The 12,963-nt window shown below is 47.6% G+C and overlaps 1 protein-coding gene across 2 annotated transcripts in view; it reads right to left on the reverse strand.

The window, feature by feature from the left end:
• Positions 1–4,910: 4,910 nt before the first annotated feature.
• Positions 4,911–12,963, reverse strand: part of FOXK2 (forkhead box K2) — a 70,492-nt gene continuing 62,439 nt past the window's right edge. The window contains exon 9 of one of the 2 annotated variants that reach the window (XM_059046917.2): positions 4,911–8,132. In XM_059046917.2, coding sequence (XP_058902900.1) covers positions 7,936–8,132 — 197 coding nt within the window. In that variant the 3' untranslated portion in view covers positions 4,911–7,935. The remainder of the gene's footprint in view (positions 8,133–12,963) is intronic. The other variant, XM_059046918.2, reaches the window with a different exon arrangement.

Genomic DNA, 12,963 nt, shown 5'->3' on the forward strand with positions numbered 1-12,963 from the left:
GACATGATGTACTGGATAAAAGGAGCTCCTGTACACAGGTCTTCAGTGACATGGTAAGCTGTGGGATGGGGGTGGGGCAGGGCAGCAGCGTACAGTCCTATGGGCAGGTCTCAGTCTTAGTGAGCCTGTGCCTCTGGGCTATGAACTGCGTAAGAGTTTCTCAGGTTTTCTTCCCTCTTAGGCGGACGGTGTGGCTAGAGTGGGCTGATTGGGAATTCGCCTTCTAGATCAGGTAGGCTCTGGTGAACTCTTTTCTCCTGAAGGCAGGCCTTGTTAAGAATGCAGTACGCTAGGGACTTCCCTGGCCGTCCAGTGGTTAAGACTTCACCTTTCAATGCAGGGGGTGTAGGTTTGATACCCGGTTGGAGTGCTAGGATTCCACATGCCTCGTGGCCCAAAAACATAAAGCAGAAGCAATATTGTAACAAATCAATAGACTTTAAAAATGGTCCACACCAAAAAAGAACAGTGCTCTGGTCTATTTCAAACATGGTTCCTTTCCCTTCCCCTGGTTTTTTCCAATATTTTCTGAGAACCTGGTTGAGCTTCTGGAAGTAAAATGTACGAGAGTGTGGGGAACCCATAAGACTGGGTTCCCCTGGGGCATTAACTCTCAGAGTTGGCCAGCAGTTGACTGCTCACAGGGTAGGTTTTGGTAGCCCAGCACCGTCCCTGTGGTAATCGCCACTCCTGTGTTTGCCCATCTGTCTCTCCTATCTTGGGGGTAGTGGTTTGCCCTGCACCCTCACCTCTCTTAGCTCCAAGATGAGTTGTTGATTTTTGGGCTGTTGTGCTATTTACGTGTTAGAAGGAGTGGCAGCTTCCCAGCTCCTTACACGTGGAACCTGAAACCAAAGTCCCTGCTTCATTTATTTTGAGGCACTGTTGTTGGGTGCTTGGAACCCTAGGGCTGTTGTGCATCTTGGCACGTTGACCCTGTATCATTATGTAACGTCTTTATGTCTGATAATTTTCCTTATTCTCAGGTCTACTTTGACATTAATATAGTCACTCCAACTTCCCTTTGAGTGTTCGCAGGATATACTTTTTCTATCCTTTTACTTTTAAACTATCCATATTATTTAAAGTAAGTTGGGTCTTATTTTTTGATCCAGCTGACACACTCTTGTCTATTTAGACTATATTTAATGTAATTATTGATAAGATCCTACCATATTACTGTTTTTTGCTGTCCTCTCCCCTTTGGTTTCCTGTTCTCTGCCTTCGTGTTATTTCAAAAAACTTTTAACATTCCATTTTAATTTACCGTTTGGATTTTTCCTTTATCTTTGTTTGGTATTAGTGATTGCACTAGTGACTACAACAGACAAAGCTAGCTTTTCAATCTACTTCAGAATGTTTTACCACTTCAGTGTAGAAATGTAGAGACCTACAAACCTTTGCCTACTTCCTTTATATTGTACTTTTGACAATATGTGTTAAGTTTACATACACTGAAAACCCTGATAGACAATGTTAAAACTTTTACATTGGAAAGTTAGAATATTTTAAAGAATTTAAGAGGAAGAACTAGTTATTATAGTTGCCCAGATATTTACCATTTCTGTTGATCTCTTCCTTCATTCCTGAAGTTCCAAAGTTTCTCTGCTATTATTCACTTTTTGCCTGAAGAATGTCCTTTAGCATTTTTTTGAGCAGCTCTACTGGTTAAGAATTCTTAGTTTTCCTTCATCTAAGAATATCTTTTAATCTGCACTCCTGATATTTTCTATGGATATAGTATTCTAGATTGACAGTTACCTTAAGCCCTTTAAAAACTTTCTAGTCATAGGGCCTCCAGGGTTTCTGATGAGAAATTTGTATTGATTGTTACTCTGTATACAATGTCACTTTTCTTTGGGTGCTTTCAAGATAAAACGTTTTCAGTTTCAGTAGCCAGTGGTATATCTTGACATGGTTTTTCTTTGAGTTTATCCTATTTGGAGCTTTGTGAATCTTTACAATTATATCTGGTTTTTTTGTTTGTTTGGTTTTTGCGGTACACGGGCCTCTCACTGCTGTGGCCTGTCCCGTCGCGGAGCCCAGGCTCCGGACGCGCAGGCTCAGCGGCCATGGCTCACGGGACCAGCCGCTCCGCGGCATGTGGGATCTTCCCGGACCGGGGCATGAACCCGTGTCCCCTGCATCGGCAGGCGGACTCTCAACCACTGCGCCACCAGGGAAGCCCTACAATTATATCTGGAACATTTTTAGGCAGTTATTATTATTATTTTTAAAGCACCAACGTCTTTCTCCTCTTGCTGTGAATTCATTAACCTAGGGTATATTAGATCTTTTTATATTGTCCCACAGGTCCCTGAGGCTAAGGTTTGTTTGTTTCCGAGCATTTTTCTGTTGATCCACTGAATTTTTCATTTGTTAACTTTAAATTCTATAGCTTTCAGTTCAAGAGCATTTGCCCTTATTTCATGGAGTTTGGTTACAATAATTAAAGCCATAGAAAGCTAATGTCCTTTTCTGATTATTCCAACATGTTTAAGTGGACATCTCTTTTCTTTTCCCTTAAGAGATTTTCCTGGCTCTTTGTACACTGAGTAATTTTGAACTGTATTCTGCACATTGTTCATTTTATGAATCCAGTCTGAGTCCTATTTAAATCCTGTAGAGAATGTAGATTTTTTTTTTTTTTTTTAAAGCAAATAACCTGGCTAGGTTCAGAATAAATGTGCTGACCTGCCCTCTGTGGGTTGTGGTTTGGGGTCAGTTGTTGGGGGTCAATTGTTTTCCAAGCTCTGCAGTGCTACTTGGGGCCATTCTTCACGGGAGTTCAATTAATAAAGCCTTTGCTCTGCTTCCTCAGCCAGTTCCAGGCATGTGCAGCTGAGGGTGAGCCCAGGATGCCATACACAGCCCTAGAGAATCTTTCTCTAAACGTCCTGTCTCCTAGGTACCCGCTTTCCTGGCCCTTGGCTAAGTCTCAGGCTTTAGCCTCCCTGTGACATTGCACACTCCTTGGGGCCAAAGAAAAGTATTTCTCCCTCCTGCACCCAACTTCTTTGGGCTAGAAGTGTCCCCTTCCCAATTCCTCTTCTCTGAGTCCTCAGTGTCTCCAGGGCTTCTGCTTACAGGTATACAGTTTTGTGATTCCCCTCCACATGTCCCACAGGGGCCCCCTTCCCCTGTGAGGGGACGGCTTCTCTTGGGTATTCTGATGTCCATTCCTCACATGCAGTTCTGATATTCAGGCTGTCCTGGAGTCTACATCAGGAGATACAGGAGGGGAGAAAAATTCAGGAAAATAATCACGTTGGTGGTTCTTCCAGTTTTAACCCCCTTGCTACTATTTCTTTTTCAGAGGTCTGTGACAGTTGTTTTATTTATTCAGCCAACGGGTGAGGCAGGGCAGAGACCTCAGAAAGACGTTTCTAAAATCAGAAATTTTGTGCCCACAGGTCTAGTCACCTCATCAGAGATCACCTGAGAGACCCATGTTAAAATCTAATTTTGTCTTGCTATGGATGTAAACATGGAGGGGTAACAAGAAGAGGCAGTATTCCACAGAGACCTACGGTGAGTGCTGGCCAACAGGTTACAGTTTAAATCACTACATACTATGGGTTCTTTCACCTCCCATATTTAGGCCTGAACTTACCATATGGCAACTGCACATAGCTTCATGACATGCCCCAATGCCTTCCTTTTTTGGGGGGCCGTGCTGCATGGCATGTAGGATCTTAGTTCCCTGCTCAGGGATCAAACCTGTACCCCCTGTAGTGGAAGCTTGGGAGTCCCAACCACTGGACCACCAGGGAATTTACCCCTATGTCTTCCTTAGAGACAAAATGTGGCCTAAATATGGGCCTCTCCGCAATAACTAACATGGCTTTTGCTACATGAAAGACCTCTTACCAGTTACTGAATTGTTTTCTGTACCTGAAGGCCTCCTGCCTTCAACATCTTTTCTTGGGTAAAGGTAGGTTATCCTGTAGGATAGCTCTTATTTGACTCAGTTTAACTTCAACAAGGTGACCCTAATGAATTACCAGAGGAGCTTTTCCTGAGTGAGAAGGGGGAGGTAAGACCTAATGCACTTTAAAGCATCTATTAATACAAAATGGACCACGCCTAAAGCCTGTGCTCCACAAGAGAAGCCACTGCAATAGAAGCCCGCGCACCGCAAGGAAGAGTAGCTCCCGCTCGCTGCAACTAGAGAAAGCCCGCACACAGCAACGAAGGCCCAATGCAGCCAAAAATAAATAAAATAACATAAATACATTTGTTAAAAAAAAACGTGGACCACAGATCTGAAAAAAACATTTAGGAATGCTCCCTTTTGTTAGGAGAGTCTCAGTATACAAAGAGCAGTTCTTTTATGCTAAAGAACTGTTTTTACACTAGGGCATCAATGTCAAGAACAAAACTCCATGTGAACACTGTGTGCTTGAGCTTCATTTAGCTCCAGAGGGGACTTCGTGTCATCTCACTATTCCTCTTTCCTCTTACTACCCCTCAGGACATGAGCAATCCATACCACAGACTTCCTAGTAGCTGGACAATCCAAGTGTTAACAGTGCGGGGAACGGAATACCCACGTGCCTATTTAGACAAGATTTTCATCTCATGGGAGGATGTGTCTCAGGCTGAGGAGCAAGTCTGCAGAAGAAATGGCAGCTACAACCAGAACCTCAAAGTAAGTTTGAAAACTCTAACATGATGGATTGAAAGCTAGCCAGACTGTTATTGCTGCCTGTGACCCAATGCCCTTTTCACATGCAAACACTCAATGCCCCCTTTTTTCTGGTGGAGTCAAGAAGCCTAAACTGCTGTCCTCACTGCAGCTCCTTCGAATATTCGCTCCAGTGCTCTAGGCCTTTGGTGTGGTTTTAAAAAAGCAAAAAAAGCAGTGCCTGCTTAAGCTTATCATAGTGACAATGATACTCTGTATTCAATTAAAATTAATAAAAATATTTTATTGAATTTCAGGAACTTGGTACTTTTAAAATTTCAAACCTTTGCACACAAATCACCACTATACCTTCTAGAATAGTGGAGGTTAGGACTTGAAGATTGTCACTTGTCTCCTTGTGTAACACAGCACAGAAATCCCAAGTCCTGACATGCCCCGCCCCCTTCTGACCGTGACCCCGCCTACTCTGTTGTCCTAGGAGAGGACGATGAGAGGTATGATGCATCTAAGGAGCTCAGCTGTCCGAGCGGAGACTCAGCTGGCGTGAGAGGAAGATCATCCAACCACCACACAGAGCCACCTTGGGATGTGCCACATCATTTGCATCACGTGTGAGTTTCCCTTTTCTATTTTTGTCTGGTTCAGGGCGAAGCTGCTGAAATGAAATTTCTAGTCCCTGAGGGAGCTCAGGAGTTTGGCAAAGGTCAAAGCAGAGACTTTTTGAAATGAGACACTTAGGAACCACCAGTGGACAGCCGGGCGGGAGTGAAGGGGCAATGTGACAGTTGATGTAGCACCAGGCATCAAGTGGGGCCACAAGGACACAAGCTCAGTGACTCCTGGGTGTTGAAGGGCTCCTGGGGATTCAAAGCTAAATTTAAAAAAAATTTTAAGTGCCCAGGACACGGTAGTTTGTTAGTCTATGTTTTCCTTTCCCTGCCCTCTCCTTGATATTCTTAAATTCCTATGTGCCAATGAATGAGCCAACTGAATAAGACAGAAGGAAAAGGAAAGAGAATGCCCCACCTTTGAAAAAGGCATGCTCTAGCTCCCAGCAGCAAAAACTATCCTTCTCCCTTCTTTAAATTTGAAAACAGGGTACTTTTCTTACCTATAAACCAAGCAGAAATCCCTCCAGACCCATAAAGTCTACATTTTAGGCTCAGAAATAATCAACTGATGGACTGGGCTTACGCAGGAAAAATCTACCCGAGTCTTTCTGGACGGTTGTGGAGATGCGTCTCCTGGAGGACGCACAAGGCATTTGCTTAGTGTCGCCCAGGCCATCTCCCCATCAGGGTGGTCTTGTCCACTCACCTCCCCAGAGCTCACGGTTAGGGGGCTGCAGTGGCCATGACTAAGAGGTCTGGAGCACTCACTGGAGTGACCCGACCCCACATGTAGGACACAGCAGATCCGAATGATTTTGCAAATTGCAAACCTTCTGAGTAAAAAGAAAAAAATATACATTCCAACGTATCTGTAAAGTGCCTGGGAGGTGCAGATTGCTGCCCTGAGGTGCTCTGATCCATCCGTGCTTCAGTCTGCAAGTTAGATTTTGCTACTGTCACACACGTGGTCTCATTCACATGATGGTTTCGTTTTTATTTTTTAAATGGCTGAGTTATAAATCCAGCTAGTGTGCAGTAATTTCATAATTTTTAATATGCATTATCTGCAACAACATTGTGACAGCTCCATACCGTGGATTGACACACAATACTTAGAACAGGTTTATCATATTTGGTCTTTAGGTAAATAATATATGTTTAAAAATTGCCTAAATATACCATTCTGAGCTGTTTCATTCCACCAGGAAAATACAGGGGTTTTTTCCTCTCTTTAAAAAAAAATTAAATACCAAAATAACTACATTTAAATAAATAATGTTATGATGATGACATTTAAAAATTCACAATAAGGCCAAAGACCTCTTTCTGTTTGCATGCTGCTCAGCTCTGACCCCCAGAACCCTCTGGAAAGGTGAGTGGCTTTCTTCTGGAGGAACATGGGCTGAGGCCGTGCGGGCCTCCTACTTCTCATTCTCTCACCTTTGTTTCCTTTCCTTCGCTTTTATTTTTTGTAGGAGGGAAGTCAGGCTTAGTAGGTTGAGGGGAATTTCCTATTACAAATCAGAAAGCAACCTAGGTGTTTCCAATGCTTACCCGGACGGAGGGCGCCTGCTTCCAAGACCCTTGTATTAACAGGCAGCTTCTGCCCCACCCTAGCAGCTGCTCCTGCCATGAGGGGGGCAAACTGCACCATCATCGGGTGGCCGGCTGGTTGGACGATGCCGAGAGCTGGTGACGGCACCTAAAATAGCGAACGTGCCACGGAGAGATCTGTGATGTTTGTTTGAAAAGGGTGTGTGATAAAAGATTGAATCTTTTTTTCCAAATGAAGACGTAATAGTTCTGTTGTTTTAAACGTACACAATACATAGGAGACTTGTTTTACTTAGAGTGGAAAATTATGCCAGGGACAAAGTCAACACAAGGAAACAAACAACAAAAAGTAGCAAGAAAGAGAAATGGGTAAGTGCAGCTCCGCGAGCCTGGCAGCTCTTTCTGTCAGGGTTACAAGTGGCCCGCGGGTGTCCGTCTGTGTGTCTGTCCGTCTTACACACGGAAATGGAGGTGGATTAAATTCATCAGGTAACTGCTCTAATGTGGAAAATTTGTAGATGTCAAGTAGCTCCATTTAACTTAAACAGGACAGACAAAAGTAAATCATTCCATAGGCTGAAAACAAACAACAAAAACAAACAAAACTACTTTGTTTCTTCTCCCCAAATGAAATCCACACAAAAGGTCCTGTGTGATTCCAAAATTACCAGAGTAGAAATGGAGTGATCTGAAATGTCAAAGACCCCATTATTTTGTAAAGAAAGAAAGTACACCTCAAAATATTCTAATTCCACATGTGAACAACAAAATACTGTCTTGTCTACTGGCGGCGGGGTGGCTCCGGCCCAGCAGGCCCGCTCGCACCGGGTGCGTCCTCCCTTGGAAGGACTGAGAGTATCTACTCGGAACTAAGCTGAGCGCTGGGCGGGGAGACACTGCCGGAGCCCAGCTTTGCTGTGTGTGGTTTTGTTCAGGGGTGACTTCAGTCTTTAAATTAAGGAGTTTTAAGGCCACCTGGGTTTGTGTTTCCAGTGCTGAGGTGAAGTCCAACCGCAGGGCCCTCTACCCACCGAGGGAACGCGCTCTGAGCATCGGTGAGAGGCAGTGTCTCCTTTTGGCACCACAGAGTTGACGTTAAAGTGAGAAACACTCTCCCGGCCGCTAGTTCTGGACGCCCTTCTCCCGCACGGCTGCCGGCGGCGCATCCATGCTCAGGGCGATGACGAGGCCCTCGCCATCTTCTGTCTTGACCCGCTTTAGCTCTGGCTGCTCCGCCGGGTCGCCGTTCTGGCGCTTGGTGGGCAGGGAGGCCGACGCCGAGGCGTGTGTCGCCAGCATGTGCAAGGGACTCGCCGCTGCTGTGGAGAAACAGTGAGTCAGCGCCCATGCTTCTGGGTGGACCCTCGTCCCCGCCAGACCCCTGGGGATCAGAAACCCCACCACACGTTAACCGCGTAAACAGTGAGTCTTTTTATGAACAGCCGACATCTGTTTATTGCTTCCAGTCGTGTGCTGTCTTGCTGAAGCGGGAGGAGGGGTAAAAGGACTGAGGCAGAGGTGGGGCACAGAGCAGATGGCTTTGCTGTTTTGGCCCATGGGCCACTGCTGGCTTCTCCCCAATGCAGAGTCCCCAAACCCAGAAGGGGATCGGGGTGCAGCAAGCCAAGCCTGCATCTGAGCCACACACCTTCTCCCAAGCCTGTTGGGAGGGAACTCTGCGAGCCCTGGGCTGGCTTCCCCCCACCCCCCCGAGCCCTTCTTCTCTCCTGTCTTCATCACAGAGGGGCCCTTCCTCCTCATGGGGCTCTCACTGGGCACAAGGGTCCACCACCTCTTATCTCACCTGCCTCGTGCTCTGCACAACCAGGCAAACTGGTCGTCCCACACCTGGAAGTGCTGCTTCCTCCAAGGGGGAAAGCAGGCCTGGGCTGGGAGGAGCCTGGAGCTATTCCACTCAGAGGTGGGTGGGGGTGAGTGGGGGGTAGGATGTGTGCTGGAGGAGGCACAGTGACCTAGAGAAGCAGCATCCTGTCCAGGAAGACCCCTGCCCTCCTGCCCCGAGGGAGGTTTAGGACCGTGGCAGCAGGTGGGTGGCCAGATGGAGAAAGATATGTGCACAAAGAGCCAGGAACAGCGACCCTCTCCTGAGCACGCCTGGGTCCCAGCAGTGACACGCGTGCTGTCCTGCCACACTTATGTTAGTAACTAGACTAGACATTACGGCTGCTGCAACTCATGACAGTTTGCTCTGCATGCTGCATAAGAGCTGCAAGTATAAGGAGTTTACACCAAGCTTTATAACTTTAGGTATTTTAACATACCACTTTAGCTGGCACAGGGGGATTATAGAATTTCCCCTCAAGAAATGGAACTTGAAGCTAAGTGAGATGAGGGAAGGTCTACAAAATGAAAGAGACAGGAAGCCATGGGACACAGACTGAGGTCAAAGAAAGGGGAGCTCTGACACTGCCAGGATGCCAGTGTCCCCACTCTCATCTCCAGATTCAACACCATTCCAATCTAAAGTCCCAGTAGGCTTTTGTGTAGGAAAATTTCATGTGGCCATGCCTTTAGGGAACAAAGGGACCAGCAGCTGGACCTTGGTTAACATGGGGCCTCTGACCAGCTCCAGTGTCATCTCTCGAGAACGACTGCTGTGTCACTTTTATGAATAAGGGCATGTGTGGCGCTGGGGCAGCACTGCCACGGAGCCTGGGTTCTTCCAGCAGGACACACACAGCAGTCCATGGCAGAGACCCAGAGTCGTGGGTAGTCTAGGAGATGCCCCACAAAATTTGGCTTGAATAAATCCTATTTCAGGAGGATGTAGTGGCTGTAGAATCAGAGCTGAATGGAGTTAACGGTAGGTCAGTGCAAACGGTCAAAGCCTGAAAAAAGATGTGACTGGAAGAAGGGCCTGGTGTGCTGGGGCGGGGCAGCTGCGAGCAGGGCCTACTGTCCGGGAAGCAGGGATGTGGATGGAGCCTGGGTCCCAGATTCCCAAGCAGGTGTGGTTCCTAGGCCAGGCTGAGCAGGGTCTTCCGCTAACCATGAACTGCAAACCCTTAAGAAAGGTGACAGAAAGAAAAGGAAAGGACCAGGACAGTGAGGGAGACTGAGGAGTGGGCAGAGGAGAAATCTCAGCAGGAAGAGTGCAAAGGGGCACTCAGGCCACAGTGAGCAGGTGGAACTCCACCTAAGCGTGGCGTTGGCCCAAGAGTCCATATCCGACCAAAATGATGAGTCGTCGAAGAAATTAACACAGCCATAACCATGCTAGTGAACCACACATGTGCACCTGTGACTGAGGCCAAGGCCAAGAGCCCACCCACCTCACAGCTGGACTCATCCTACCTCTCCACTTCCCATGAACACTGGGCATCAAAATGCCAGGCTTTCCTTTCCGTGCCCTCCTCATGCCCGTGGTGGCAGTAACTGGAGCTCAACGCACGTGGCCTGGGGAGACAGGTTTCCTTTCCCAAGGGTGAGAGGGCAGCTGTGATAATGTGCTGCACTGGGGCTCTCTCTCGAGGCCACACAGGTGCCCACAGAGCAGGGAGAGCACCATGTTCCCGTTGGGAGTACTCTGCCCTCAGTCACATGGTGCCTCAGGAGGAGGGTGACTCAACTCCAAGGTCACCTTCCAAGGGGACGCCAGGCACCATGCTGACCCCTCTCGCCCCCCACCCATCTAATCAGCACTGTCTGCGTACATGGGCAGAGGCCAGCAGCTCCAACCTGGATGGCGGCACGGCCTCCCGGCTGATGCCCTGAAGCCTCCTTGTGGCTGTGAATGCCCCTGAAATAACCATCTTAGGCTGGGACACTCGTTGGTCCCCCAGCTTGCCCGCTTCCCACACCAGCAGCCCCTGGCCCTGCAGGTCTCCCTGCCAATGCGCTGTCCTACCCAGTTTCCTGGCTGTGTCCTGGGATGCACTCTCCACTCAGGCAGAGACTCAACTCCCTTCCAAGCATAACGCATGGACACATTTCCTGCTATAGCCCAGCACCACTGCTCCTAAGAGATGCCTGACATGGCTGTGGTGAATCAGTGCCCAAAGCTGAGCCATACCAGGTGGGATACCAAGCTGGCAGGTGCTGAGCTGCTGTCCCAGGGAAACACGGGGTAGGGCTTGTCAACTGATCAACACATACCTTGTTTTATGTGGTTTTTGATTAAAGACGACTTAATCTATACCGTTGATCCATTAACACTGAACTCATGCCTGTACTTTCTCCATAAGGCACGTCACAGCCTTCTGTGCCTAGAACACTCCAGGCCTTTTCAGAACCATGCTCGGAGTCCACTTTAAACAGCAAAACCGAGGCTTCCCTGGTGGCACAGTGGTAATGCAGGGGACATGGGTTCGAGCCCTGGTCCAGGAAGATCCCACATGCTGCGGAGCAACCAAGCCCCTGCGCCACAGCTACTGAGCCTGCGCTCTAGAGCCCGTAAGCCACAACTACTGAGCCCGCGTGCTGCAACCACTGAAGCCCACGCGCTTAGAGCCCAGGCTCCACAACAAGAGAAGCCACCGCAATGAGAAGCCTGTGCACCACAATGAAGAGTAACCCCCGCTCACCACAACTAGAGAAAGGCCACATGCAGCAACGAAGACCCAATGCAGCCATACATACATATATACATACATAGTTTTATAAAAAAAACAAACAGCAAAACCACCAACAGAAATTACAAAACATGAAAAACGTGGCCTTAAGAAACAGTGAGTAGGACACGTGTTCACAGTGGGAGCTGAAATGAGGAGGGGCACTGCCGAGTTGTGCTCGGCCGGGAACCAGCATGCTGAACTCAAATACTCTGCTGCTCTGCACAAGCCTGCAAAGGACTGTGAAATCAATACAATGAGTATAGATCTGGGAGTTATAAGTACATTTCAGTGATCTGCAAGAAATCTGCAAATATGGGATCCATGGATACGGGCTCAAGTGCGTGGGACCACCTACCAGGAGTCCCACAGAGCAGCAACCTCACACGGGGAGGGTGTTGCAGATGCAGAGGCAGAATGATGCCCCGGAGGAGGTGGTGCTGCCTCACTGCTAACCCGGCCGCGCCCCGCCAAGCCCAAGCAGCTCCTCCCCTTGCGCCAACGAAGACGGTGCTGGTCCGGCGGGTGCTCTGCCTGCTGCTACCACAACCTGCAAGTGGTTCCCGAAGGACGCTGGGGTAAGTCAACAGAGCACACCACCGGGCAGATGGAGAAGGCTCCCACAAAACCCTTTCACCTCCTCAACACCTAGCAGGGCCTGGACCCCAGGGCAGCACAGGCTGGAGGCTGGGGCCACTTTCTGTGAGAAGGAATAATACCTGTGAGCACAGGGGAGACTATTTAGGACAACAGGTGAAACGCTGGTCATACGAGGACACTGTCTGCCGGGTGAAGACACCTTTCCTCCCAAGACCACTGCCCCACAAGATGGAGGTCTAGGGTAGCAGAGTCTCCACAAAAATGGACTGAGTACCTGTGACCAGAACTGTGGTCCAGTGCGGAAGAGGCTGAAAAGTGGCCAGAGCATGTTGGGTTCAACCAATGGAATACACTGTTTTAACAGACTAAAGGAGAAACGACCATCTTAACACAGAAAAAGTATGCGACAAAATTCAACACCCTTTCATGATAAAACTACTCAGCAAACCAGGAATAAAAGGAAAAGTCCTCAACACAGTAACATGTATGATAACCACAGTTAATCAGCTTCAATGGTAAGAGACTGGATGCTTCCCCCAAGGTCAGGAACAAGACAAGGATGCCCGCTTTGCCACTGCTAGTCAACACTGCATTTGAAGTCCTACCAGGGCAGCTGGGCAGGAAAGGGGAATAAAAGGCATCCAAATGGGAAAGGAGGTAAAACTATCTCTACTGACAGATGACATAATCTTTATATATAGACAATCCTAACAAATAAACTTAAGGAAACCCCCTAATCAAAAAGTAATACAATCAATTAGTATTCGTTTTTGAATTCAGCAAACTTGCAGGGTACAAGATCAACATGCAAAAAAAATCAGTTGTATTTCTATACAGTAGCAATGAACAATTTCAAAAGAAAATTATGAAAACAATTCCATTTAGAAAAACATTCAAAAGAAATAAAATAGGAAGAATTTTAACCAAGACTTAAACACCGCAAGACTTATATACTGAAAACTATAAAACATTGCTGAAG

Source organism: Kogia breviceps, chromosome 19 (assembly GCF_026419965.1).
Source record: "Kogia breviceps isolate mKogBre1 chromosome 19, mKogBre1 haplotype 1, whole genome shotgun sequence".
Lineage (NCBI taxonomy): Eukaryota > Metazoa > Chordata > Mammalia > Artiodactyla > Physeteridae > Kogia > Kogia breviceps.